This window comes from Rhinatrema bivittatum, chromosome 10 (assembly GCF_901001135.1).
Source record: "Rhinatrema bivittatum chromosome 10, aRhiBiv1.1, whole genome shotgun sequence".
In the NCBI taxonomy this organism is placed as follows: domain Eukaryota; kingdom Metazoa; phylum Chordata; class Amphibia; order Gymnophiona; family Rhinatrematidae; genus Rhinatrema; species Rhinatrema bivittatum.
In genome coordinates, this window is record NC_042624.1 from 59,172,586 (window position 1) to 59,198,317 (window position 25,732).

Genomic DNA, 25,732 nt, shown 5'->3' on the forward strand with positions numbered 1-25,732 from the left:
GCTGATGAAGCTGATCCTTGAGGGACACCAGTGTTGAGGTTGATTGTTTTTGATAGGTTGTTGACTGAAACTTGGTAAGTATGATCAGACAGATAGGAAGAAAACCAACGTAGAGTATTGCCAGTTAAACCAATTTGGGATAGTTGTTCCAATAGTAGTTTGTGGTTAACCGTGTCAAAGGCGGCTGAAAGGTCGAGAAGAATGAGTAGGAATTTTTCTTGTTTGTCAAAGCCTCTTAAGATAATGTCATGAGGATGAGGAATCAGTGGAGCTCCCAATCTTCTACTCCTGGTAGGAAGGGAGTGGCATGGTTTATCGATGTGCCGTTGAGGTTCCCACCCCCACCGGCAAGATGAAGACGCCATGGTTTATCGATGTGCCGTTGAGGCTCCAACCCCCATCAGCAAGACGAGGATGGCATGGTTTATCGATGTGCCGTTGAAGCTCCCACCCCCACCGGCAGGACGAGGACGGCGTGGTTTATCAATGTGCCATTGAGGCTCCAACCCCCATCGGCAGGACGAGGATGGCGTGGTTTATCAATGTGCAGTTGAAACTCCCACCCCCACCAGCAGGACGAGGACGGCGTGGTTTGCTGACTGCCCCGCAGGCAGAGAATTCTGCTTGGGTGCAACAGCGCCATTTGATGACGTACCAGTGGGGATTCCTAGGCCCCACCAGCAAAAAGCAAAAGGGTGCACTGGCTGGGGCCTGGGGGCAGGGTACAAAGCTGTAAGGTTTGCCTAGGGTGCCTAATTCCCTTGCACCAGCCATGAGAAAGTGCAGCACTTACAGATCCTTACCATTCATCTATCTCCTACTTCCCCAGGGCAGATGCTGGGGAAAGAGTAGGAGGCAGGCGGTAGAGTTCCTGGGAGCACAACAGGGTTGTGCTCCCAGGGTTCTTGGAAATATTATCAGTGACTCTCTCTACCATTCTTCTGCAAACCCTGACCCTGCCTTCCCCCCCCCCCCAGCATTTCAAATCACAAAAAAATGCCAGACTTAAAGGGCCCTCACCCCCTTTTTGCCCTCTTACTGATTTGACCTGTGCCATGCCATGTCTTGGGGAGGGAGGGGAATGGCACCATCTCATCCCTTACCTCAGGCAGCAGATTGCCTTGATCTGCCCCTGAGAGGAACTATTTAAAATGGCAGCTGTTTGGGGTTTTTTGTTTTTTTTAATGGCGGCACAGCACAAAATGAAAAATGAACATTTTGTTTTCTTTTCTTTCGAAATTGAAACAAAATAGGAAACATCATTTCAAATGACTGCACATTCCTAACAAGTAATATTTATTTATTTATTATTTTTATATACCGACATAATAATAGTAGTAGTTCCTGTAGCTAGTTTCTTCTGCATCATTGGGACTCTGCAGTTGTTTGACAAGAATACCTTCTAATGCTGAGCATATTTTCAGTGGATTGCATCATATAATCTGCATAGAAACATAGAAATGATGGCAGAAAAGGACCAATCCAGTTGCACAGCAATCTTATGATAGTATCTGCTGTGCCATGAAAGTTACCCCCATGCTTAACAGTTTCCCAGACCGTAAACATCGGGCTCTCATTGGTTGCTGTTTGAATCCAATTCCCTGTTACCTCTTGCGGTTGAAGCAGACAGCAATGTTGGAGTTGCATCAAAGTATCAGGCTTATTGGTTAAGGGTAGTAACCGCTGCATCAGCAAGTTACCCCCATGCTTATTTGTTTCCCCAGACCATAAAAGTTGAGGCCCTCGTTGGCTGTGGTTCGACTCCACTTCCTCTTTTCCCCCTGCATCATGGCTGGCCTTCTATTTGGCAAACTAGGCAGATGCCTAGGTTGCCAAAATTTGGGTGGAGGCAGCAAAACCCTGAAAACTCCAGGTTCTGCCTACCTGCTTTATCCCTAGTGCTGAACAAGCGAGAAAGTGTCAAAAACAGATGCAATTTCATAAACCCCCCAGAAAGTACGAATTTTCATGATCCTGTCCATTGAATAATGTTCCAAGTCCAAGTGGAGTGTTTCATTTTCCTTGAGGTGATAGGGGGCCCACATGGAAATGGTGGGCGTGCAGTCACGGCATGATAATGGGACATACTCCGTTCTTGCATTGAGAATGAAGCTCTTCGCGTTTGTTGTTTTACTGAGGTGGACAGTGAACTTTGAATCGGCAGCAGAAAGTTTTACGTTGGCCACAGGTTTGTGGGTCACCTGGACATAGACAACATAAAAACCGCTCTTGAGGATCTTCAGCTTCTCATCAACATCCGTGAGGTGGCTATCGCAGTTCACAAAGCTCCAATTCCATCTCATAATATCTCCAGGAATGCCACTAGTGTCTTGGACTGCAAAAGAAGAACCTAAGGTTAGAGGATTAATTGAATCAGAACTGGAAAGTTTCGGGTTGCTATACATTGGGAGGCAGCTTTTGAGTGAACACATTGCAGTTAGGTAACCTATTCAGCTGACCACCCCCACCCCCCCCAATTAATTTTACGAAGTGCAAAAATCAATGTTCAAAGTTATCTATAAGTATTACTGTTCTCTAGTTACAGGATATACACAACTATGTCATTGCATTTTATTTAGATGCAGTCCTTTTATAGAGCTTCTTATTTAATACTTAAAAAGATACAAAGGAAGTTAGAGAAGTGTGTGTTTCCAGAGTAACATCAGATAGATCCTTCAATAGTCTTCTTTTGTTTCAGTAACTGTATTGATCCTCCAGTGAGCTCAAACAGTGCAATGTATAGTATGGGCAGGGCCTAGCATTGTGACATCTAGGGCATCAATGTTATGTCTGTTATTTTATTAACTGTGTTTATGTTATGCGTCTTTCTTTTGTACACTGCTTCAGAAAAATCTTTTTTTTTTTTTTTTTTTTACAATTGGGGAAGTAGTCAATATGAAATGTGAAAAAATAGCAAAAAGAGTGTAGGGCAAGTAATGGTCCTCACACAGTTCAGAAAGATTGAAAAATAAAATGGGTAAATAAATAGTTCCTCCTGTCTCCTTTTCCTTCCAGCTCAGTCAGAACCAGAGCTGGGATCCTGATGGCATGTGCCTTCATTCCCATCAGGCTACTCTTAGTCTGGTCATTGCAGCCATGTCCATGGCTCCTTCCAGAAGCCTGTATCATGGCCATGACTCCCTCATCTCTCCACTATCGGGGCTGTGAACCCCACGTCCACGGCATCCCCAGTCCCAGCTGAACAGGTGAAGACCTGGCTCAGGGACTGAATCAGAGACTGCCAGGTTGGCCCATTAGGGTTTCTTTTTATTCATTCATTGGCCCTCATTGTTAAACCTGAGCTGCAATTGCTGCTGAGCTGTTTGTAATTGCCTCAGATTCACAGATGAGCAAAATTTGCCCTTGTCAATACTTATGAAGAGGATTTCCTTTCCATTTTAATTTTAATTGTTCCAACTTTCAGCACCTGGGAAAGTGTTCCCACCTACCCAATATTTTGGCATGAGAATAACATACAGTGGATTGACTAATTCATGAACTGTGGAGAAAAAAGTCGGCAATAGGTTACTAACATTGAGGTCCATATTCAGTCACTGTCCATACAGCAAAGTTGGCCAGATAAGTTATCCGGCTAACTTTGGAGTTAAATTCAATAATGCAGCCGCACTATTGAATATAGCCGGCTAACTAGGACAGCTCTTTGACCTGACCAGACTTAGGGGGTCATTTTCTATCCCTATCGCGTGCGATAGCTAGATAGGGGCGGAGTCGGGACCAGAAGAAGAGGAGTCGGGGCAGACGTGGCGGAAACTTCTCTGGCGGCAATAAGGTAAGACCCGTTATCGCCACCAGTAGCGCGCCCAATAGCACCACCTTTCACAGTGGCGCTATTGGATGTGAAAGCCGGCAGCAATAACATCGCTGTGGTGCGATCGCTGCCGGCTTTTGCAGGCCCGCCCCATGCTTCACCCCCCCCCCCCGCCCCCATTATCGTGGGATTCAATGAGCTCTGTGCCATAGGAAAATCTAGGCCTTAGCCGGCTAAGTTAACCAGCTAGTTTTGAATATCAGAGTTAACCGGATAACTTAGGGGGTCATTTTCTATTGCTTATCATGTGCGATAGCTTGCCGGGGGCGGAGTCGGGGCGGCGAGGAGGTGGATGTTGCGATGTCTTTGCTGGCGGTGATAAGGTAAGCACCGTTATCATCGCCAGTAGTGCGCCCAATAGCACCACCTTTCACGGTGGCGCTATTGAATGCGAAAGCCGGCAGTGAAAACACCGCGGTGGTGCGAAGGCTCCTGGCTTTCTCAGGCCCACCCCTCCCCTTCGCGCCCCCTGTCCCCCGTTTTCGCTGGATTCACCTTTCTGCGTTAGAATGGTGAATCCAGGCCTTAACCAGCTAACTCAATTCCTCCCAGTTATGCCATGGAACACCCCCAACTTAGCTGATTAAATTCTGTCCAGCTAAAAGATAGCTAGCTGAGTGCCCAAAAAATTCATTAGCCGGATAACATTTCAGTTATCCATCTAAATGCTTCAGAATATGGACCTCTACGTAATTCTGTGAGTTAGGAAGGGGCTGAGAGGTACTTGCTGGTGCTGTCCATAATTAGGGCTCTGCATTTGTTTTCTAACAAAATGAAAAATGCAACAAAAAACCTTGTTTTGTTTCACTAGAGAATAAAACTTAAATAAAAACTCAATAAAATGATTTGGGCTTTTAGTTTCAGAAGGCTTCTGCCACCAGCAGCCCCCTCACCCCCCCCCCCCCAATAAAGCTTAGCCCATCTGTGAGATTCCAGCAGTCCAACAGGGGCACGGTAGTGGTCGCCAGTTGCGCCTGCCTCACCAGGTCCTATGTTCAGAAGGCTGCAGGCCAGTCCTGAAGCTGCTGCTACTTTGTTGTATGGCCATGCGCTCTATGGTGCCATTGCAAATGGGGACCCAGCAGCACAAAAGCAACTGGGGATTGCTCCTGCCCCATTTGAAATACTGGAATGCCAAGCATGAGGCAAGCTACGTTGGTGGATTGAGGGACTACCCAGCCTCTTTTTCCTTTTGTTTTTTTTCTTTTGCTTTCCATATTTTTTTCTTTTAATTTGATGCCTTTTTTTTTTTAATCAAAATAAATATCAAATGAAACAAAAACCAAATGAAAAAATGAAACACAACTTGTTTTCTGTTCACATTCCTACTCATAATTGCATTTTTATCTGCCTGAAATGCCCTCCCAGAAGAGGTGGTGAGGACAAAAACAGTAAATGAATTCAAAAGGGCATGGGATAAATACTGCGGATGCCTAGAGGTTGGAAATGAAGAAAGGAATTCATGGGGGTAACCCGCATGGAGCGGCAGTCACTACACTTAAGAGAAGACTTGAGAGTAACCTGAATGGAATGGAAGTTACTACCCTAAGCAGCTTTCTGGGCAGACTGGATGGACCTTTTGCTCTATATCTGCCATCATTATTATGTTACTATGTTAAAAATGTAAGTCCAATCAGGTTTTTCCATTGAACCCATTAGGCCAAAAAGAAACATATATGATAGATAGACAAACTTACCACTTGCATTAGCTGAACAGATCTCTTGAGGCTGCAAAGAAAGGAAAGGTAGGCTCAGAAAAATGTTTGCACTCTTTATCAAAGATTATGAGGTCCATATTCAGTGTCATTTGTCCGGCTACGTTCAGATGTAGCTGAATAAATGTCCATATTGGATGCTCCTTCCTTGCTGACTAGCCTTGAGATAGTTGGATAATTGATTATCTGGCTAGATAGTTATATGGCTAGCTGAGGGACATAACAGAGCTAGTTAGCCTGCTAAATTAGCTGATTAAATGCTAATTATTTTTCAGCATTTTCCAGCCAACAAAGCCTGATAACTTTAGAACTGCCAAAGAGCACTCCTAAATAAAATTAGCAGGATAAACTTATCCAGCTAACTTTGACGAAGCTGGCCAGCATCTAAATTTGGACCTCTATGTATCTTTTAATAGTTCACATAGATGGAAAGATTTTGTAAACCAACATGTGCAATACAGAGCATTTATATATGTAAATGCCATGGTTATACATCTCATGCCCCAATAGATTTTAGTTCAATCCTATGCAAAAACTGCACAGCACTGTGGTTTGTGCAAAGGTTTCCAGATTATACTAATTAAGAAAGCATTTGACGACAGCCAATCAACATTCACTTATATTAAACTACATCTCTGCTGCTCTGTGGAGGGCAGCTGTCAAAAGGAATTTAGCTGCTGTAAATGTAGGCATTCCCAGGAGCATAGGTTGGTCAGGGGAGAAAATTACGTGCATATATTGGCTATTCCTTTGTATTTGCATAGTTTTCTTGACCTAACCCCCATCTGCAAAAATAGCAGGGGCAAAGTACCTTCTCGCCCCCATGCCTTTAGCACAGTGGTTCCCAAGCCTGTCCCAGCCAGGGAACTTTCCAGAATATGCACTATAAATATGCTTGAGATAAATTTGCATACAGTGGAGGCAGTATAGACAGAGCTAGCTCATGCACATTCATTGCGGATATCCTGAAAATCTGACAGGCTGGGGGTCTTCCAGGACGAGGCTGTACTTTGTCACTATGTGCTTTCTGAAAATTGTCCCCCATGATGTTTTAGAGATTATAAAAACATTATTACTGCTAATTTTGTCTGTCCTCGTCACTTCTGGATGTCTTCTCGTCCAGGCTTTTTCCAGACCAAACAGAAGGTGACAGTATAAGCACACTAATAAAGCCCAACTAGGAAATGCACCAGGAAGATGAGAAATATTTTCATTCTAGGTATGTGCCATTAGAAAACAAATTATACAAGAAATAGCCTTTTTTTCCCCTTTGAAAAATGTATTTTGCTTCCAGTGTATAACACCATAATACAGAGCCAGTCCTCAGGATGCACCCAGCTAGTCCAGTTTTCAAGATATCTACAATAAATGTATTTATTTATTCAGCAAATTTGTAGCCCGCTAATACTTTGACCTTAGCGGGTAACCAGATTACATATATAATGTAAACAAGCCTAACTTCAATTAACAAAACATAAAATGAATCCAAAAAAATACTTGACAAACATACATTAAAATAAACAAAACAGTAAACAGACAAATGTGCATGAGTTAGATTTGCATACCCTGTCTCTATTGTGTGCAAATCTATCTTATGCAGCATATTTATTGTGGCTATTCTGAAAACCCATAATGCAATAAACCTGCCACCATACATCGGTTTGAAGTGATCCTATTCAAAACTAAATTCACCTGAAGCTTCTTTAAAAGTAATTATTGGGGGCCTGGATGAAGCTGAGTAATAGTTCTCAACTTCACTGTAACATTAAAATGTCTGTGTGCCACAGTTAAACAGGTCCATGAGTCATGATCACATTGTGCACAGCCAGCTTTTATTTGATGTATTATTTATCTGCTTTCTCTTTCCTATGCATACTGTTAGTACTGTGCCTAAGATAGGGGAAGCTGTCAAAGGATATTTTAAACTAGGGGATGGGCCTGCCACCATGGGTGGCCAACTCCAGTCCTTGGGAGTTACAAACAAGCCAAGTTGTCAGGATACCCACAATGAATTTGTTGCGGTTCTGGCCTCGAGCACCGCAGCCAGGCCCTTACCTCTGGGCTCCTGGACCTGCTCCCGCTTCCAGAGGCCTGCTTTGCGGCATCCCCGCTGGGGCTGTGCCGCTGCGAGGTCTCCCATGGACGCCCGGCTCCTAGGCGCGCGTGTGCCACTTGGGCACTTTTCTAGGCCGTTTCCCGCCTAGAAACTCGTGACGTTTCCACCCAACTCCTGACGTCAGACGCCGTGGCCTTGATAAGCCGGCCTTGCAACGGGTTAGCCTCCCGGTTTCCTGTTGCGCTATGCCCCGGAGTGACTCGCTTTGCTTTGTTGCTCCATTCATGCTACAGTACCTGCCTGGTTCCTGCCTGCCTTCTACAGTACCTGCTTGGTTCCTGCTTGCTTGCTACAGTACCTGCTTGGTTCCCGCCTGCCTGCTACAGTACCTGCTTGGTTCCAGTACCCGAATCCTGCTACAGTTCTTGCCTGGTTCCAGTACCCGAATCCTGCTACAGTTCCTGCCTGGTTCCAGAACCCGAGCCTTGTTACAGTATTGCTACTGTCCTAGTCTGGTTCCAGTTACCTTTCCTGATCCACAACCCGCCTAAGTCCCAGCGGCCAGGCCCCTACGGGCTCCTCCCGGGAGGGCTTCGGCTTCCAAGGGTGAAGCCACCTAAGTCCCAGAGGTTGGGTTCCTGCGGGCTCCTCCCGGGGGAGTACCAGCTTCCAGGGTGAAGAGCATCTACGTCCTGCCTGAACATCTGCCTCCCGGCCTGCTATTCATTAGAGACATTGACCACCTTTCCCAGTCTCCAGCAGGTCGGCCCAAGGGTCCACTAAACAGAGACTCCCATAACAGAATATGCATGAAATAGATTTGGATGCACTACTTCTGTTTTATGCAAATCTAACTCATGCATATTAATTGTGGATATCCTGAAAACCTAGCCTGTTTGTGGCTCTTGAGGACCAGAGTTGGGCACCCCTGGCCAGCCACCCCAAATCCCCAGGAGGTCCTTTAGCTGTTGCATGCCAGTCATTTTCAAATTTATTTATTTAGAGGATTTTATATACCGATGAATGTTGGGAACATCTCATCGGTTTACATGAAACAACATATAGCTAACTGAGCTTTACAGAGAAACTTGGAACCAATAAACAAAAAGGAATGAATACATAATATTACTAACAGAGAGAATCATCAATTAACTTACAAAAGTTTAGAAAAGGGGGAGAAATAAAATACAATATAGGGAAAGAAGGAGGGAGCTATTTACAGGAAAAACGTGTGGTTAAATAAAGAGAAAAGAAGTTAAATTACAAGTGGCAAAAGGCCCAAAGGGAAAGCTGTTATGCAAATGCTTGCTTGAAGAGGCAGGTTTTTAGATTGTGTTTGAATTTTTTTGGGCAGGGTTCCTGCCGCAGAAAGGGAGGGAGTTTGTTCCAGAGGGCAGGCCCAGCTAAAGATAGTGCCCGAGCTTTAGTGGAGGCAAGTTTAGATTGCCTGGGTGAGGGAATAATGAGGGTAGCCTTGTGTTGCTGCCTTATCGGTCTGTTTGAATTGTGAAAGATGAGGTGATCAGAGAACCAGTGCATGTCTTGGTTGTGGAGGGCCTTATGGATCAGGGTGAGGGTTTTATAAGAAATTCTTTCGGCGACAGGTAGCCAATGCAAGTTTTTAAGAACAGGGGTGATGTGGTCACTTTTGTGTGTGTTAGAATCCGTGCAGCAGCGTTTTGTAGAAGCTGGAGCGGTAGTAGTGTACTTTTGTGTAAACCTATATAAAAATATATTAGTTTTACAGCTATTACTGTACAGCTCCATTGTTCCCTCTAAGCTGGGTACATGTGTGAGCACACACAGGTCATGAACCCTGTGCACAGGGTAAAACAATGTTAACAATTTATCATCCTGCTTGCGTATTATGTTCTTCCATTTTAATGCAACTAACTTTACCGTCTTTAGAATTGTTAAACTAGCTGCAACTCGTAATTGTACTTTCCCTTTAGAACAAGTTACTAGAGGGGGAGGAGCCAAGATGGCGACCTGAACAGCTACACTGTTTTGCTCGCTCCTGAGATTTCCTGAAAACTTTTTCTTTTCATCCATTACTAATGCCTCGAAAAGGAGAGTGAGGACCTACTCCTCAAGCCTCACGATCCCTGTCGGGCAAAAAACGATTCTACAGTGTGCCGGTACGATTGTGAAAATTGGGGCGAGAGATCCAACAGTTGGAACGGATGGAGGAGAGCCTGCCCTGACCTCGGAGGAAGTCTCTCTCAGCCCTCTAGATCAGTGGTTTTCAACCTTTTTTCTGTCGGGACACACCTGACAGATGGTTCTCACATGCATGACACACTGACCCATGATCGTCACGGGGCTAGATGTAAAAGTACAGTTTGCATCCACGGGAAAACCCCCCCCCCCCCCCCCCCGACCCACAGTAATGGATGTAAAGCAGAATTATAACATTCCCCATACAACTCACCCTACAAAAAAGATATTCTGGTTCTGGTGTCATCTTAGTTTATGTACATCACTGCAGTGATGTACATAAACTAAGCAACTCAAACTCCTTCTACTTCCAGGCTCAATAGCCCTACTTATGAAAAGACAGCAGTTTACCACCAATGCATGTCCTCTTGAGAAAGCACAACAAATAAGACTGATACAAACGCTTACATGCTAGTAAAATATCTCATCTCGGTAACAGACACAGAACCGACCTAACATACTCCCAGGATCTGCAGTGATGTACATAAACTAATCCGCACACAGTTACACCTGTGTTATGGAATACACTCAAACAGGAGCAACCCTATCTATGAAAAGGCAACACTACCAATATTAAATCAGGCCCTAAAAACCAATACATCTCTTATTAGGAAAACAGAACTAGCAAGCAGCTACAGATTCCCACACAGAAACAGTTGTAAAACTATACTAATAAGCAGAATAAATGTTTAAAACAGCTATGAACAAAATAACATCCAACAATTAAAAACTCATAAAAACTATTAAACAAAAAATATTTCAAAAAAGCAGCATCACATAATATTAAATAATTACAATGGCAGACAATCAAGAAAAATAAACTTTAAAAGCCACCTTTACTTACCCCCTCCAGCAGCTCTCCTACTCCCTTTCCATGCAGGCCGTGGCACATACCAGAAGCAGCAGTAGAAGCTAAGCTCTATACTCATGGTCCTCTTCCTTAGTGCCCATGTCTCTCACACACACACAATACCAGTCATGCCCCCATGAACAGTTTCTGTCTCTCACACACCAATCATCTCCCAGTCTTTGACACACACACACCAGTCACCTTCCTGAACAGTTTCTCTCATGCCATACACACACACAAGCTTCCCACTCCCGTGTTCTACTTACATATACAGGCTTCTCACTCTCATAATCACTTTCTCTGTCTCACACACACACACACACACACTCACCAATCTCTCACTCCCATGCTTGTTCTCTCCACATGCACAGGCTTCTCATGCCCATAATCACTTTCTTTCTCTCACACACACACAAACACACACCAGTCACCTGACCTCTCTCATGCATACACACACACACAGGCTTCCTACTCCCATGTTCTCTTTCAGATATACAGGCTTCTCACTCCCATGCTGTGTCTCACACACACCCAGGTTTTTCACTCCCATGCTCAGTCTTCATATGCACAGGCTTCTCATTCCCATAATCACTTTTTCTCTCTCTCTCACACACACACACACACATACACACAACAGTCACCTGACCTCTCTCATGCATACACACACACACAAGCTTCCCACTCCCATGTTCTCTTTCAGATATACAGGCTTCTCACTCCCATGCTGTGTCTCACACACACCCAGGTTTCTCACTCCCAAGCTCAGTCTTCATATGCACAGGCTTCTCATTCCCATAATCACTTTTTCTCTCTCTCTCTCACACACACACACACACACATACACACAACAGTCACCTGACCTCTCTCATGCATACACACACACACAAGCTTCCCACTCCCATGTTCTCTTTCAGATATACAGGCTTCTCACTCCCATGCTGTGTCTCACACACACCCAGGTTTCTCACTCCCAAGCTCAGTCTTCATATGCACAGGCTTCTCATTCCCATAATCACTTTTTCTCTCTCTCTCTCACACACACACACACATACACACAACAGTCACCTGACCTCTCTCATGCATACACACACACACAAGCTTCCCACTCCCATGTTCTCTTTCAGATATACAGGCTTCTCACTCCCATGCTGTGTCTCACACACACCCAGGTTTCTCACTCCCATGCTCACTCTTCACATGCACAGGCTTCTCATTCCTATAATCACTTTTTCTCTCTCACACACACACACATACACACAAACACACACCAGTCACCTGATCTCTCTCATGCATACACACACACACAGACTTCCCACTCCCATGTTCTCTTTCACATATACAGGCTTCTCACTCCCATGCTGTGTCTCACACATACCTAGGTTTCTCACTCCCATGCTCACTCTTCACATGCACAGGCTTCTCATTCCCATAATCTCTTTCTCTCTGATACACCCACACCAGTTTCTCTCTCATTTCCATGCTCGCTCTCCATGTGCACAGGCTTCTCATTCCCTTATAATCACATTCTTTCTCTCACATTCACACACACCAGTCTCTTTCTCTCACACACACCTTCACCTTACCTACCAGTCTCTCTCATGCATGCACACACACACACACACACACACACACACACACACACACGCTTCCCACTCCCATGCTCTCTCTCACATAATCAGGCTTCTCACTCCCATGCTTTCTTTCACACCCCCCCCCCCCACCAACACCAGGCTTCTTATGCCCATGCTTTCTGACATACCCAGATTTCTCACTTCCATGCTTTTTCTCTCTCACACACACATCAGTCACCTCCCTGAGCAGTCACTTTCATTGTCTCTCACATATACACATACATCAGCGCTCTGACCAGTTTCTCTCAATCACACACAGGCAGGCTGGCTGGCTGGCTGCTTCTCTCTCTCTCACTCACTTCCTTTCCCCCCCCCCCCCCAAGCACAAATGGTAGCTGCAGCAGCCTCATCCTCCAGCCCCTGCAGGCCAAGAAAGAAGAATCCCATCGGCCGCGGGAAGCTCATGCTGCTGTCTCCTTTCCCGATTACCGGCTGCTTTGATTGCTCGGGGGCCGCTGCTGCTACCCGCCACTGCTATTTTTCCATGCGGCACTGCTCTTTCTCTTTCCCGCACACCATGTATCACTTCCTGTTCCGGGTCACGATGGGGGGGGGGGGGCACGGGAAGAAGAAAAGGCCAGCGGTAGGTGCCACTGCTTCTTCTACCACCACTGCCGTTCCCACTGGGCTTGAACGTACTGGTAGCCCGGTGGCAATGGCAGCTGGGAAGGAAGAGCAGCGGGAGACCGGGATCACATGACACACCAGTTGAGAAGCGCTGATCTAGATGACCGACCACCTCCAGCTACATGAGAGGCCTCGACGCCGCACTCTGGCTGGACTCCCGAAGCTGGAGCCCAGGCTTTAGAAGTGGAGGGAGCTGCATCGGAGTCTGACCCCGCGCTGAGCCCCTTGAGGAATGGTGGGAGCGTCTCCAGAGTTTTGGATCTGGAAGGGGAGGAAGACCAGGCAATTGGAGGAGGTGAGAGGCCTGAATGTGATCCCTCATCCACTCCCGGAGTAATTTTGGCATCGCAGAAACCCGCGGTGGTCACTTTGGATTCCCTCTGGGGCCTCGCATCAGCAATGGTTAAAACACTCTCGAACTGTTCATTGAAAATTAACACTTTATCTCACCAAATGGATATAATAAATAAGAACAGTGATATATATCGCCAGGAAACCTTGTTAAAATTCAAAAGTATGGAAAGTGAAATATACTATGTCAAGACTGTGGGGCTTTAAACAGAAAGGTAGAACGTATTTAAAATCCTCTAAGACATCTAAACCTACGAGTGCTGAATTTTCCCAGGGTTGTGGGAGAAATCCTTCGTATTACCGCTAGAAGATATTTCCTTGAAGTATTAGATTATACGTCAGAATCGGCTCCCCCTCTGGATAAAGTCTCCTTTTTGCCTACTTGATCTAATCCACAAATGCAAGCTGCACCGACTGATTTAGAGAATTTGACTGGTTTTCTTGAATCATCAAATTATGAAATAGTGGAAAGAGCCACCTTGCTGATATCTTTTTTTAATTAATGAAAAAGATCTGAGTGATGTTATGAGGGCCCACTTTAAAAAATCCAATATTACACTCATGGGTCAGAAAATTAGGATTTTTCCTGCTTTGACTAAAGCCACGCTGCTGAAAAGGAAAGGCTTTTTGGCCTTGCGCCAGGAAACCTTAAGCCTTGGGAGCGACCTTTTTGCTAAGGTTCCCTTGTAAATGCATCATAAAATATAATAGAGATAATTATGTTTTTTTTTTCTACCAGAACAGTTAACAAGCTTTATTGAGTCCAAGAAGGCTCTGCTACAAGTTAGCAGTATCTAGAGAAGTTCATCTAAAAATGAATGTGCAATTGTAGAGAGTTAAGCCTTTTCCTTAGTAGTTTTCTTTGTATTTCTCCTTGTTTGCTCAATGCTGCCCCCCTCAAATTGTGGTCTAATGGGTAGTTAAAACTGCTTGACAATGTTTTCCTTTCTCTGTTTCATATTGTTTCTAAGTGAAATACCGCATTTCTGTACAAAGTGGATACTGTGATTGAATTTGAAAATATTAATAAAGATTAAATTAAAAACAAAAGAACAAGTTACTGTTAACATTATGTTCCATAACTGATATTAAAATGTTCCGTAATGTTTTAAAGACCATCTTTTTCAAGTAGCATTCTCATAAGAACCCACTCATGCTGTATTGTTCTGTATTAACAGAATTTTATCTTTGTTTATATTTAATAAGTAAATTGTGTAGTACAATTCGTTGAGTCAAGCGATTTCTAAATCTTTTAAATAAATAATAAATAAATAAAATAGAGTGTGTACAAGAAATCCCAAAGATTATACTGGCTTGTAACGCACAAATTTGAATTCAACTTATAAAAAGTTTCACAAAAAAATTTTTATACACATAGACTTTAAAAAATTTGAGGGAACATTGTACAGTGCACAGCTAGTAATCAACGCACAGCTAGGATTCAGCTAGCCTTTAAAAAAGGCAATGCAGAGTGAAATCTGAAATTTGTAGCTAGTGATAATGAATTATTGCTTTAACTGTTGACTTATAGCAAAATTGACTTCTGTTGTTTTGCTATAAGTTACAATTTCATCTTCTGTGCAACCTTCTTGTTCCCTGATTCTAACTACTATGATGTCTCCCTACCTGCAAAGGCCTCCAAATAGCTCTAATCAGAGCTATCTGAGCTATCTCCTCAATGGTATCCTGACTCAGCCTGTTTTGTAGCCTCAGTTCCACCAAGAGTCTTCAGCGAGCTTGGCCTCCATTCTTGACAAGTTCTTCCTCACTGCCTCCATCACATCCAAGCTCCAGCCCTTTACAACCCAACCTTTCTGCTTCACCCTTGCCTCTTCATGGAGTTACGCTTGGCTCTTTGATCTGGCCACTATTCCTTGCTCTGTGCCTTGTGGTCTCTGGTCCTTCTTGCTTCTTACCTTGTGGTCCTTGGACCTTCTGCTATCTTCCACCCTGCCCTGTGGCTTCTCAGCCTGCTCTCATTTCTTACCTTGCTCTGTAGCCTACTTTAGGCCTTACCATGCCCTGTGGCCTTTGGGCCTGACTTTGCTTCTTGCTCTGTGGCCTCTCCAGGCCTCTTCTTCCTTACTGGCCTCCAAGCCTTATGCTTAGCATTCTAGGGGCCTTCTATATCATTGCCTTCAGGCCTTTGTGTTCTTTGTTCTGTATTGTCTTGTCTAATCCTTATCCAGCCCTGTCCTTGTCTGCCTTGTCTATTTTTGTCCTTTCCAGTCCTAGCCTTAGTAGCCTTTCCCTGTGTTGCCTATGTATTGCCTTGACCCAGCCTGTACCAAGTTCTAATCCCTGCCCAGTTCAGCTTGTCTGTATCTGTGTTTCAGTCCCAGTTCCAGCTCTGGGTCCTGTCCCTGTACCCATTACTTGGACTCAGCCTTGCTCCAGGTCCATCCAGCCTTCAAAACCTTGCTCCAGATCCATCTAGGCTGTCCAAGCCTTGCTCCAGTCTGACCAGCCTTGCTCTTGCCTGCATAGACTCACCATGATATACTGCTATGGCAAAGACCTCCTGGCTCCCAGAACCCAAGAGCTCAACCTGTGGGGGAGGGGCTGACTAGGCGGCAGACTGACCCAAGTCCTGCCCTGTATCCAGCCTTGCAGTCTTGTATTGCTCCTGGGGTGAAGTACCCTGAGTCCAGAAGTCCTGATAATATATTTATTGAGCTCTATTTAAAATGTAGAAACTCATGCCCACCTTTAAAATTGGCTAGATCTGCCTATGATGAATCTCATGGTAAATTATTCTCAAAATTCCAAAATATAATTGAATTAAAATAATGAGTAAAATGTCAAAAACTATTTAAGAACATAAGAACATGCCATACTGGGTCAGAACAAGAGTCCATCAAGCCCAGCATCCTGTTTCCAACAGTGGCCAATCCAGGCCATAAGAACCTGGCAAGTACCCAAAAACTAAGTCTATTCCATGTTACCATTGCTAGTAATAGCAGTGGCTATTTTCTAAGTCAGCTTAATTAATAGCAGGTAATGGACTTCTCCTCCAAGAACTTATCCAATCCTTTTTTAAATACAGCTATACTAACTGCACTAACCACATCCTCTGGCAACAAATTCCAGAATTTAATTGTGCGTTGAGTAAAAAAGAACTTTCTCCGATTAGTTTTAAATGTGCCACATACTAACTTCATGGAGTGCCCCCTAGTCTTTCTATTATCCGAAAGAATAAAAAACCGATTCACATCTACCCGTTCTAGACCTCTCATGATTTTAAACACCTCTATCATATTCCCCCTCAGCTGTCTCTTCTCCAAACTGAAAAGTCCTAACCTGTTTAGTCTTTCCTCATAGGAGAGCTGTTCCATTCCCCTTATCATTTTGGTAGCCCTTCTCTGTACCTTCTCCATTGCAATTATATCTTTTTTGAGATGCAGTGACCAGAATTGTACACAGTATTCAAGGTTCGGTCTCACCATGGAGCAATACAGAGGCATTATGACATTTTCCGTTTTATTCACCATTCCCTTTCTAATAATTCCCAACATTCTGTTTGCTTTTTTGACTGCCGCAGTACACTGAACCGACGATTTCAATGTGTTATCCACTATGACGCCAAGATCTCTTTTTTGGGTTGTAGCACCTAATATGGAACCTAACATTGTGTAACTATAGCATGGGTTATTTTTCCCTATACGCATCACCTTGTACTTATCCACATTAAATTTCATCTGCCATTTGGATGCCCAATTTTCCAGTCTCACAACGTCGTCCTGCAATTTATCACAATCTGCTTGTGATTTAACTACTCTGAACAATTTTGTATCATCTGTAAATTTGATTATCTCACTCGTCTTATTTCTTTCCAGAGCATTTATAAATATATTGAAAAGTAAGGGTCCCAATACAGACCCCGAGGCACTCCACTGCACACTTCCTTCCACTGAGAAAATTGTCCATTTAATCCTACTCTGTTTCCTGTCTTTTAGCCAGTTTGCAATCCACGAAAGGACATCGCCACCTATCCCATGACTTTTTACTTTTCCTAGAAGCCTCTCATGAGGAACTTTGTCAAGTGCCTTCTGAAAATCCAAGTATACTACATCTACCAGTTCACCTTTATCCACATGTTTATTAATTCCTTCAAAAAAGTAAAGCAGATTTGTGAGGCAAGATTTGCCTTGGGATAGCCATGCTGACTTTGTTCCATTAAACCATGTCTTTCTATATGTTCTGTGATTTTGATGTTTAGAACACTTTCCACTATTTTTCCTGGCACTGAAGTCAGGCTAACTGGTCTGTAGTTTCCTGGATCGCCCCTGGAGCCCTTTTTAAATATTGGGGTTACATTAGCTATCCTTCAGCCTTCAGGTACAATGGATGATTTTAATGATAGGTTGCAAATTTTTACTAATAGGTCTGAAATGTCATTTTTTAGGTCCTTCAGAACTCTTGGGTGTATACCATCTGGTCCAGGTGATTTACTACTCTTCAGTTTGTCAATCAGGTCTACCACATCTTCTTGGTTCACCGTGATTTGATTCAGTCCATCTGAATCATTACCCATGAAAACCTTCTCCAGTACGGGTACCTCCCCAACATCATTTAATCTTTCCGCGATGGCCTTATCTTCTCTAAGTGCCCCTTTCACCCCTCGATCATCTAACGGTCCAACTGACTCCCTCACAGGCTTTCTGCTTTGGATATATTTTTAAAAGGTTTTACTCTGAGTTTTTGCCTCTATGGCCAACTTCTTTTCAAATTCTCTCTTAGCCTGTCTTATCAATGTCTTACATTTAACTTGCCAACGTTTATGCATTAAGCTATTTTCTTCTGTTGGATCCTTCTTCCAATTTTTGAATGAAGATCTTTTGGCTAAAATAGCTTCTTTCACCTCCCCTTTTAACCATGCCGGTAATCATTTTGCCTTCTTTCCACCTTTCTTAATGTGTGGAATTCATCTGGACTGTGCTTCTAGAATGGTTTTTTTTTTTTTAACAATGACCACACCTCTTGCACACTTTTTACTTTTGTAGCTGCTCCTTTCAGTTTTTTTCTAACAATTTTTCTCATTTTATCAAAGTTTCCCTTTTGAAAGTTTAGCACGAGAGCCGTGGATTTGCATACTATTCCTCTTCCAGTCATTAATTCAAATTTGATCATATTATGATCACTATTGCCAAGCGGCCCCACCACCATTACCTCTCTCACCAAGTCCTGTGCCCCACTGAGAATTAGATCTAAAATTGCTCCCTCTCTCGTCGGTTCCTGAACCAATTGCTCCATAAAGCTATCATTTATTCTATCCAGGAACATTATCTCTCTAGCGTGTCCCGATGATACATTTACCCAGTCAATATTGGGGTACTTGAAGTCTCCCATTATTACCACACTACTAATTTGGTTAGCTTCCCTAATTTCTCTTAGCATTTCACTGTCCGTCTTACCATCTTGATCAGGTGGATGGTAGTATACTTCTATCACTATAGTCTTCCCCGACTCACAAGGGATTTCTACCCATAAAGATTCAATTTTGCATTTAGTCTCATGCAGGATGTTTATCCTGTTGGACTCTATGCATCCCGGACATAAAGCGCCACGCCTCCTCCCGGGTGCTCCTCTCTGTCATTGCGATATAATTTGTACCCTGGTATAGCACTGTCTCATTGGTTGTCCTCCTTCCACCATGTCTCTGAGATGCCAATTAAGTCTATGTCATCATTCCCTGCTATACATTCTAATTCTCCCATCTTACTTCTTAGACCTCTGGCATTAGCCTACAAACATTTCAAAGTTTGCTTTTTGTTTGTATTTTCATTCTGCTTTTTAATTCATATGGATAAGTTAGAATTTTTTAGCTCAGGTGAGATTTTAGTTACAGGCACTTGGACTACTGTTTAACAACCTCAAAGAGCAGTTTAGAATTAAATATGACCCGGCAGCTGTATTCTTGCGAAGGAGCCCCTGGTGAGCTGTTCCTGATTTTTTAATTTCCCCGCTTGCTGTTCCATCGGTGGGAGGAGCCGACACAGGATGCCTTCAAGTTCGGCGTCAGGAAGGCTCTCAAGCGCAGCTGTGCTCTTGCGAAGGTGCCCCTGGTGAGCTGTTCCTGATTTTTGAATTTCCCCACTTGCTTTACCATCGGTGGGAGGAGCCGACACAGGACGCCTTCAAGTTCGGTGTCCTTAGGCACGCCACTGCCGCTGGTGCACCACCAAAGCCGCGCGCGCCTTGGATCGGCTTAGATCGGATGAGAGAAGATGTGAGAGGGGATCCTTTGGTTTTTGGGCTACAGCTACCACAGAGGCTGAATAATTGCACTGATTGAATGTAAACGGACTGCCTGCAGGTGTGTACAAATCTTTTTTCTTTTATTGGACATGCCTTCAAAAAAGAAAGGAGAAAGTTAGGGGTTTTCCCTCCCTTCCCCCACCTTCACTAACACAGCAGGAAATTGTCCGATTTATGACTCTGCCAGCACTAAAACCAGCAGCCAAAGAATCTGCTGATTCAGGCAAATTGGGAGGGCGGTCTGAATCTCTGGAGGAGGCTTCGCTGAGCCCTAATCTTGGACTACCACCTGAGTGGAGAGTTGTTGAGGGGACTCTGGGAGGCTCACAAGCGCAGCCCACCACCAGTGGATCTCAGGCATCGTTTGGAAATGGTGCAGGAGATTCAGGTGAGGAAAGAACTAATCTGAGCTTGATTAAAGATCTAAGGGCACAGTCTACTCAAGAAATTGAGTTAGACAAAGAAAATCAAGCTATAGCTAATGAGGATATCTCAGAGACTCTGACACGTCCCACAGTGGTTATGCTGGAGTTATTGTGGGATATGATGGCATTGATGGCATCCAATTTAAAGGGGCTAGAAAGGAAAATGGATTCATTTGTAGGGAAAAATACTCAGGAAATATCGGATATCCAAATAGCATTAAATAATTCAGAAGTTAGAATTAAATCTTTAGAGGAGATGGGGAAAAAGAATGTTGAATTTCAAGCGGCTATTGTTAAAGATAGGGATTTCTTATTGAGGCGAATGGAATTATTTGAGAATAACACTAAACAATTGAATCTTCGTCTGTTTAATTTTCCTCGTATAGCAGGCAAAGTTCCAATTGAAACTTTACAGAGGTTTCTTAAAGATGTATTGTGTTTCTCTGAAAATGAACTGCCTGAAATTAGTTATTGCTATTTCCTACCAAAGAGAAACCCCAATTTGAACACAGAGGAGTCTCCCTTTCAAGGGAACCTCACAAATTTTCTAGAAAGTACAAGTAACCAGATTATTGACCCGGGGTTTACTTTTGGTTTCATTTATGAATTTAATAGACTTGAATAAAGTAATGAAATAGTACTTTAGTAAATATCCCATTTCCTTTCATGAATCCATGGTTAAGATCTTTCCTGATTTATCAGTAGTAACACAATTAAGAAGAAAAAGCTTCTTGGAGTTTCATCAAGAACCAATTACTATGGGATATTCGTTTACCCTGCGTTATCCCTGTAAATGTATAATTAAAAAACAACAAGATACTTATATCTTTTTCATGCCCGATCATTTAAAAAATTTTATTGAACAAAGAAGATCAGCCACATTATCCCCAATATCCAACGAATAAAGTGCAGGTATCTGGAAAAATTATTTCTGTTTGATTATCTCCCTTTAGTTTCTAATGCCTCTGTTTCTTTTTAAAGATGACTAAAAAGAAATTACTATTGATTATAATACAAATTGTGGATACATTTTGATTTTGATTGTGCATAATTGTAAATGTTGATCATGAACAATGTTCTGTAAAATATTGAAAAATCAATAAATATATAATTGGAAAAAAAAAAAGAATTAAATATGACCCCGTGAATCTGTTTAGCATAGTAATCTCTTTTTTTTTTTTTTTTGCTTTATTGGTTAGTGTACTGTATTTTGTAAGGAAAGATTTATATTTGCCAAGAGATTTTGCAGACAGGTATTTTCTGCCATGGTTTCTCTAATTTTCTAAGGTTCTGTTTAGTGCTTCTTAATTCAACATTGTACCAGGGCTTTGTATGTTTGTAGTTATTCCTTTCTTTGTTAAAAGTTTTTGTCTGGACAGGGCTAAAGTTTTCAGCTATGTCATTAACAATCTTATCCCAGGAATCAAATGCCAATGTGGAATTGGTTTAATTTAGTTCATGGATCTTATTTTCTATTGCTTCAGCAAGTACTTCCATCTCGTATCTTTTTCCTGAAGGTACAAGTAAGCTTATTATCTATGCTACTATGGATTTGGTTGGTGAGGGCTATTTCTGCCTTTATTGATTAGTGTTCAGACCAGGGCAGTATTGTGTGTGAGGTATTGATAAGACAATTACTTGTATTAGCAAATATTAAGTCTATAGTGTGACCCGCTTTATCAGTGGCTTTCAAGACAAACTGAGACCATCCCAGGGCTTCCATTGCTTCGAAAAACATTTCACAGGCTAAGGTTCTTGGTGTTTTGTCTATGGGGAGGTTAAAGTCTCTTACAATTAATGTAGATTCTGGTGATGGAAACATCCTAGTGAATAATTCAATCAGTGGTGAACAATCTTTTTGTAGTATGCCAAGGGGACAGTAGACCAATCCTAAGTTTATTTGAAGAGATTTCAGAATTGCCTCTTCAAGGGTGGATTAATCTTTGCCTTGTAAGACACTAGTTTATGTTCTTTTTTTACTAATTATTAATAATTCTCCACCTTTTACATTTGGGTCTAGGAAAGTGAAATATATCATAGTTAGCATTTGAAATTTGGCTTAATAGCACATTATCTTTGTCATTCAGCCATGTTTCAGATATGCAAAAAATGGAGGGATTTAAATCATCTAGCAGATCGTTAACTAGAGGGATTTTTTAAAAACAGAGATTGAGCATTCAGTAAAAACAGGAAGAGAGTGAGGGAGAGTTGTTACTTATTGTGGGGAAGACAAGGTTTGTGATTATTCTTTGCTTCTTTCTTGGAGTACTCCTTAGGTCTCCATGAAAGCCCTATTCTAGAATAGTCTCAATGGAGCAAATTTGATCCATGGTTGTAGTAGTTGCGTCCAAGGTGCAATGTTAGAGAGCACTTCGGGTCCGCATGAAGGGGCACACAAAGGGGTAAGCTCCTTTGTTGTGCTCCTTTGTGTAAGTGCCTTGTGGTGCAAGTGCCTTCGGCATCGCTGCCGTGCTGATCTTAGCACAGCGGCTTAGCATGTTGATTATCAGAGCCCTGGGTGATGATGTTTCAGGTAGGCAGGTCACAGTTTGGCACATCCAAATGAGGGGGAGGCATTTATGAATGTATTTTATTTCTGATACATGTTTGTTTATGATTATGAATATGATTTTGTAATCTGCACTGGACAATTTTTTTTGGAGGCCGTGGAATATAAGAACTTGTAAATAAATAAATATACTACTAAAATGTGAAAATGAAATAACTTATCCTAATAGGAAACAAAGTCATTATGAAAAAACAATCAAAGCAATACAGATAAAACAATACAGAAAAAACATAATATAATAGATACAGTATGCAACAATAAAATACAATAAAAGACTGCAAAGTAGTGTACCTCAGACTCTTCTTAAAAGATCAGGGAATCTTGGGTGCAGGGTGCATTTCCCTGGGAAGAGGGATATAATGGCAGGCCCGAGAGGGAACAGAAAGGCTACAGACCAGAGGAGATGGAAGAAGGAATTTGATAGAACTGCTTAACTGTGAATTGTGAACTTTTATTACCAGCCCTGCTGTGAAGGTAAGCAGGTTCTCTTTTCTGTTGTGTTGTCTGAACAATAAAGTATTTTTGTGGAGAAAACCAGAGTCTAGACTGCTGTCTTATGGCAAGCCCAAGATTGTACGTGCTATGCCACACAGTCCAATAAAGCCAGGGTTCAGCACTCTCAGTATTCAAATTTATATGCTGCGTCTGTGTAGGAAGCAATTTCTTCCTATATGCAGACAACATACAATTCTACATCCCATTCGACAAATTATTTGAAAAAACTGCTTCGACTCTGTCAACATACATGGAGGCAATACAACAAAAACTATTGCAGCTGAAACCAACACTAAACACAAAAAAAAACCCTGAAGTCGTGTGGTTAAGGAGAAACTCCTCTATAGTCAAACCGCCAACCCTAGACCTGGGTGATTTTAACATTACACCCTCAGATCAAGTACGGGACCTAGGAATACAGATTGATGAGAACTTTACAATGAAAAAATCGCATAAGCAAATTAATTAAAACAGGATACTCCAAGCTGAGACTATTACATCTGCTGAAAACATTACAATAACCAGATGTAGCACTCATCTGATCGTGGTTTTTATGTTGAAAGTTCACACTTCAAGCATATCTGGTTATTGAGCAATAGAATCTTATATAAAAGTATTGATGGACTTTCACTGTGGCATATGAATTTGAAAATATTTTAAAAAATTGAACTTTTGACCGATGATTATGCATAAGGCAGAGATCTAAAGTATCTTACTATACGATGAAACCTAGTGTGATGGTCACATTCGAGTCTTGATTTTCAACAGTCATATTGTATGCATCTTATATATTAACCTCTCACTTTTGGATTGTGTTGGTCTTTATTATTATAGTGTATGTATTTCCAACGATCCTAACTCTAAAAGGTCATCCTGTGCACTATTCAGCAAGAGTTACTACCCTTAACCATCATTTTACCATCAGTAGGGGTAAAAGAGGAAATGGATTCGGGTGACAGCCAACGCTGGGCCCTGACTTTTATGGTCCGGGAACTGATACTCAGACATTAGAGAAAAGCACAGGGCTGCTTCTACAGCCAAGTCCAAAAGCAAAGCACACTCAAGCAGCATTGTATGAATTATCAAAAAGTTTGCTCACCCCGTAAAAATGTTACTAGCAGTAATTTTGTCATGAGTTTGGCAGTTGCTTAATTTTGATTGTAAATATCACTATCCTTAACATAAGGCTTGGAGATAACATGCATGGAGCAGCAGTTACTACCATAAGAAATTTGCTGGACAAATTAGATTGACCATTTGGTCTTTTTCTGCCACCGTTACTATGTTACTATGAATTTGCATATAATGGAGGCAGTGAATGCAAATCTATCTTATGCATATTCATTGTGGCTTTTGAGGATTTAAGTTGGCCACCCCAACTGGGGAAATTCTTAACCCTTGGTGTCTTTTAAATGAGTGAAAGATAGCTTTTTTGTTTCTGAAGTCCCTGTTTAAATAAAGGATTCATATCTTTCACCTCCAGTTATGTCTGAAGCTTAGGCTGCAGCCTGCAATGTGACCTGCAGTCCATAGTATTTCTTATGATTATGAAACTTACAAAGAGAAGTATTGTGTTCCTTGCAATCCTGCTTCTCCTTCAGAGTAAAGAAAAAAAATGCACATATTGTAGTCAAATGTGATTCTAAAAATAAAATGTGTGTTGAAACCTTTCAAAAGGGTCTTCCAAAATCTGCTGTGCTCAGAGCCTTAAAATTCTCAATATAGTTCTGAGACGTGAATTAGAATAACCACTTTGTATCACCATGCCAGGAAATAAAGAAAAAGAAAAAACGAACATTCGCTCTGTATAACTGTAACCAGTCACTAGATACCATGACATAACTTTTCAGCGGCTTTACCTTTTGCTTACCTGTGACAACCAAAGCAGGAAAAAGCAGCAGAGCAGAGCAACCAGGATTGAAAGTACCATGGAAAAAACAGCACAGAGGAGCACTAGACCACAGGTGATCCTTGGGGTCCTTTGTGACCTTTCTCTGGTCTGCAGAAACATCTGCTTGTCCATGGAGAGAGTTTCAGCCTCCTTATTAGTCATCAAGAGAAAATCACTGCCAGCAACAACAACCGCAGAAGAGCTGAAAATCCAGTGCCTATTCAAAGTCAAATTTCAGACTGAAAAATATTAGGATGCTCTGGGCTTTTTATAGAGCAAAAACGTCATAAGTAAATGAGGCAGGGAATTGGGGAAGCATCGTGGCTTGTGTGTGTGTTTCTGTCTCATAACATCATCACTTCAGCCTTAGAAAGTGATAAGTCAAAGTTTCCCTCTGAAACTGACAAGGAAGTTTTACTTTCATTTGGCCACAGGCCACAGTCTCAGAATGCAGAAGTAGCAAATATTGCTGGCACCTGCCTAGTCAGTGTGTGCAAAAGGGGCAGCTGCGCTGAGCTGACTGAAACTGTTCAGCTGAAACAATGTACTAGAGCCTGAAATGCAATCTTTCGTTTTCTACTTATTAACAGGTCGATCCAGTAAAGTTCAGTTGAAGATTTCTCGTCTGTAACGAGCTCGCTGCGCACAATTCGGACGCGTAAGGCAAACCAGCGATACAGTCTCCAGTTTTGCGCATCCGTAGTGCTTCTTAAAACAGACGCATAACCCTTCCCGCACCCGGCATGTAAATGAACGAATTAGCTGTATAATGAAGGAATTAGCTATTCCCCTTCAATACCGTAACGCGCGCTCAGGTT

The 25,732-nt window shown here is 42.5% G+C and overlaps 1 protein-coding gene across 1 annotated transcript; it reads right to left on the minus strand.

The window, feature by feature from the left end:
* Positions 1-1,661: 1,661 nt before the first annotated feature.
* On the minus strand, positions 1,662-25,134 carry LOC115100279. The gene is made up of 3 exons (XM_029618658.1): positions 24,894-25,134; positions 5,527-5,557; positions 1,662-2,335 (listed from the first exon to the last, which is right to left on the minus strand). The coding sequence occupies exons 1-3, from the start codon at positions 25,074-25,076 to the stop codon at positions 1,896-1,898; spliced, it is 654 nt and encodes a 217-aa protein (XP_029474518.1). The 5' UTR covers positions 25,077-25,134; the 3' UTR covers positions 1,662-1,895.
* Positions 25,135-25,732: the final 598 nt, after the last annotated feature.

Coding starts and splice junctions, on each gene's coding strand:
- LOC115100279 (XM_029618658.1), bottom strand. CDS start 25,076: ATGACTAATAAGGAGGCTGAAACTCTCTCCATGGACAAGCAGATGTTT. Junction 5,558..24,893: donor TCCTGCTTTGGTTGTCACAG/GTAAGCAAAAGG, acceptor CTTTCTTTGCAG/CCTCAAGAGATCTGTTCAGC. Junction 2,336..5,526: donor CTGTTCAGCTAATGCAAGTG/GTAAGTTTGTCT, acceptor CTTCTTTTGCAG/TCCAAGACACTAGTGGCATT.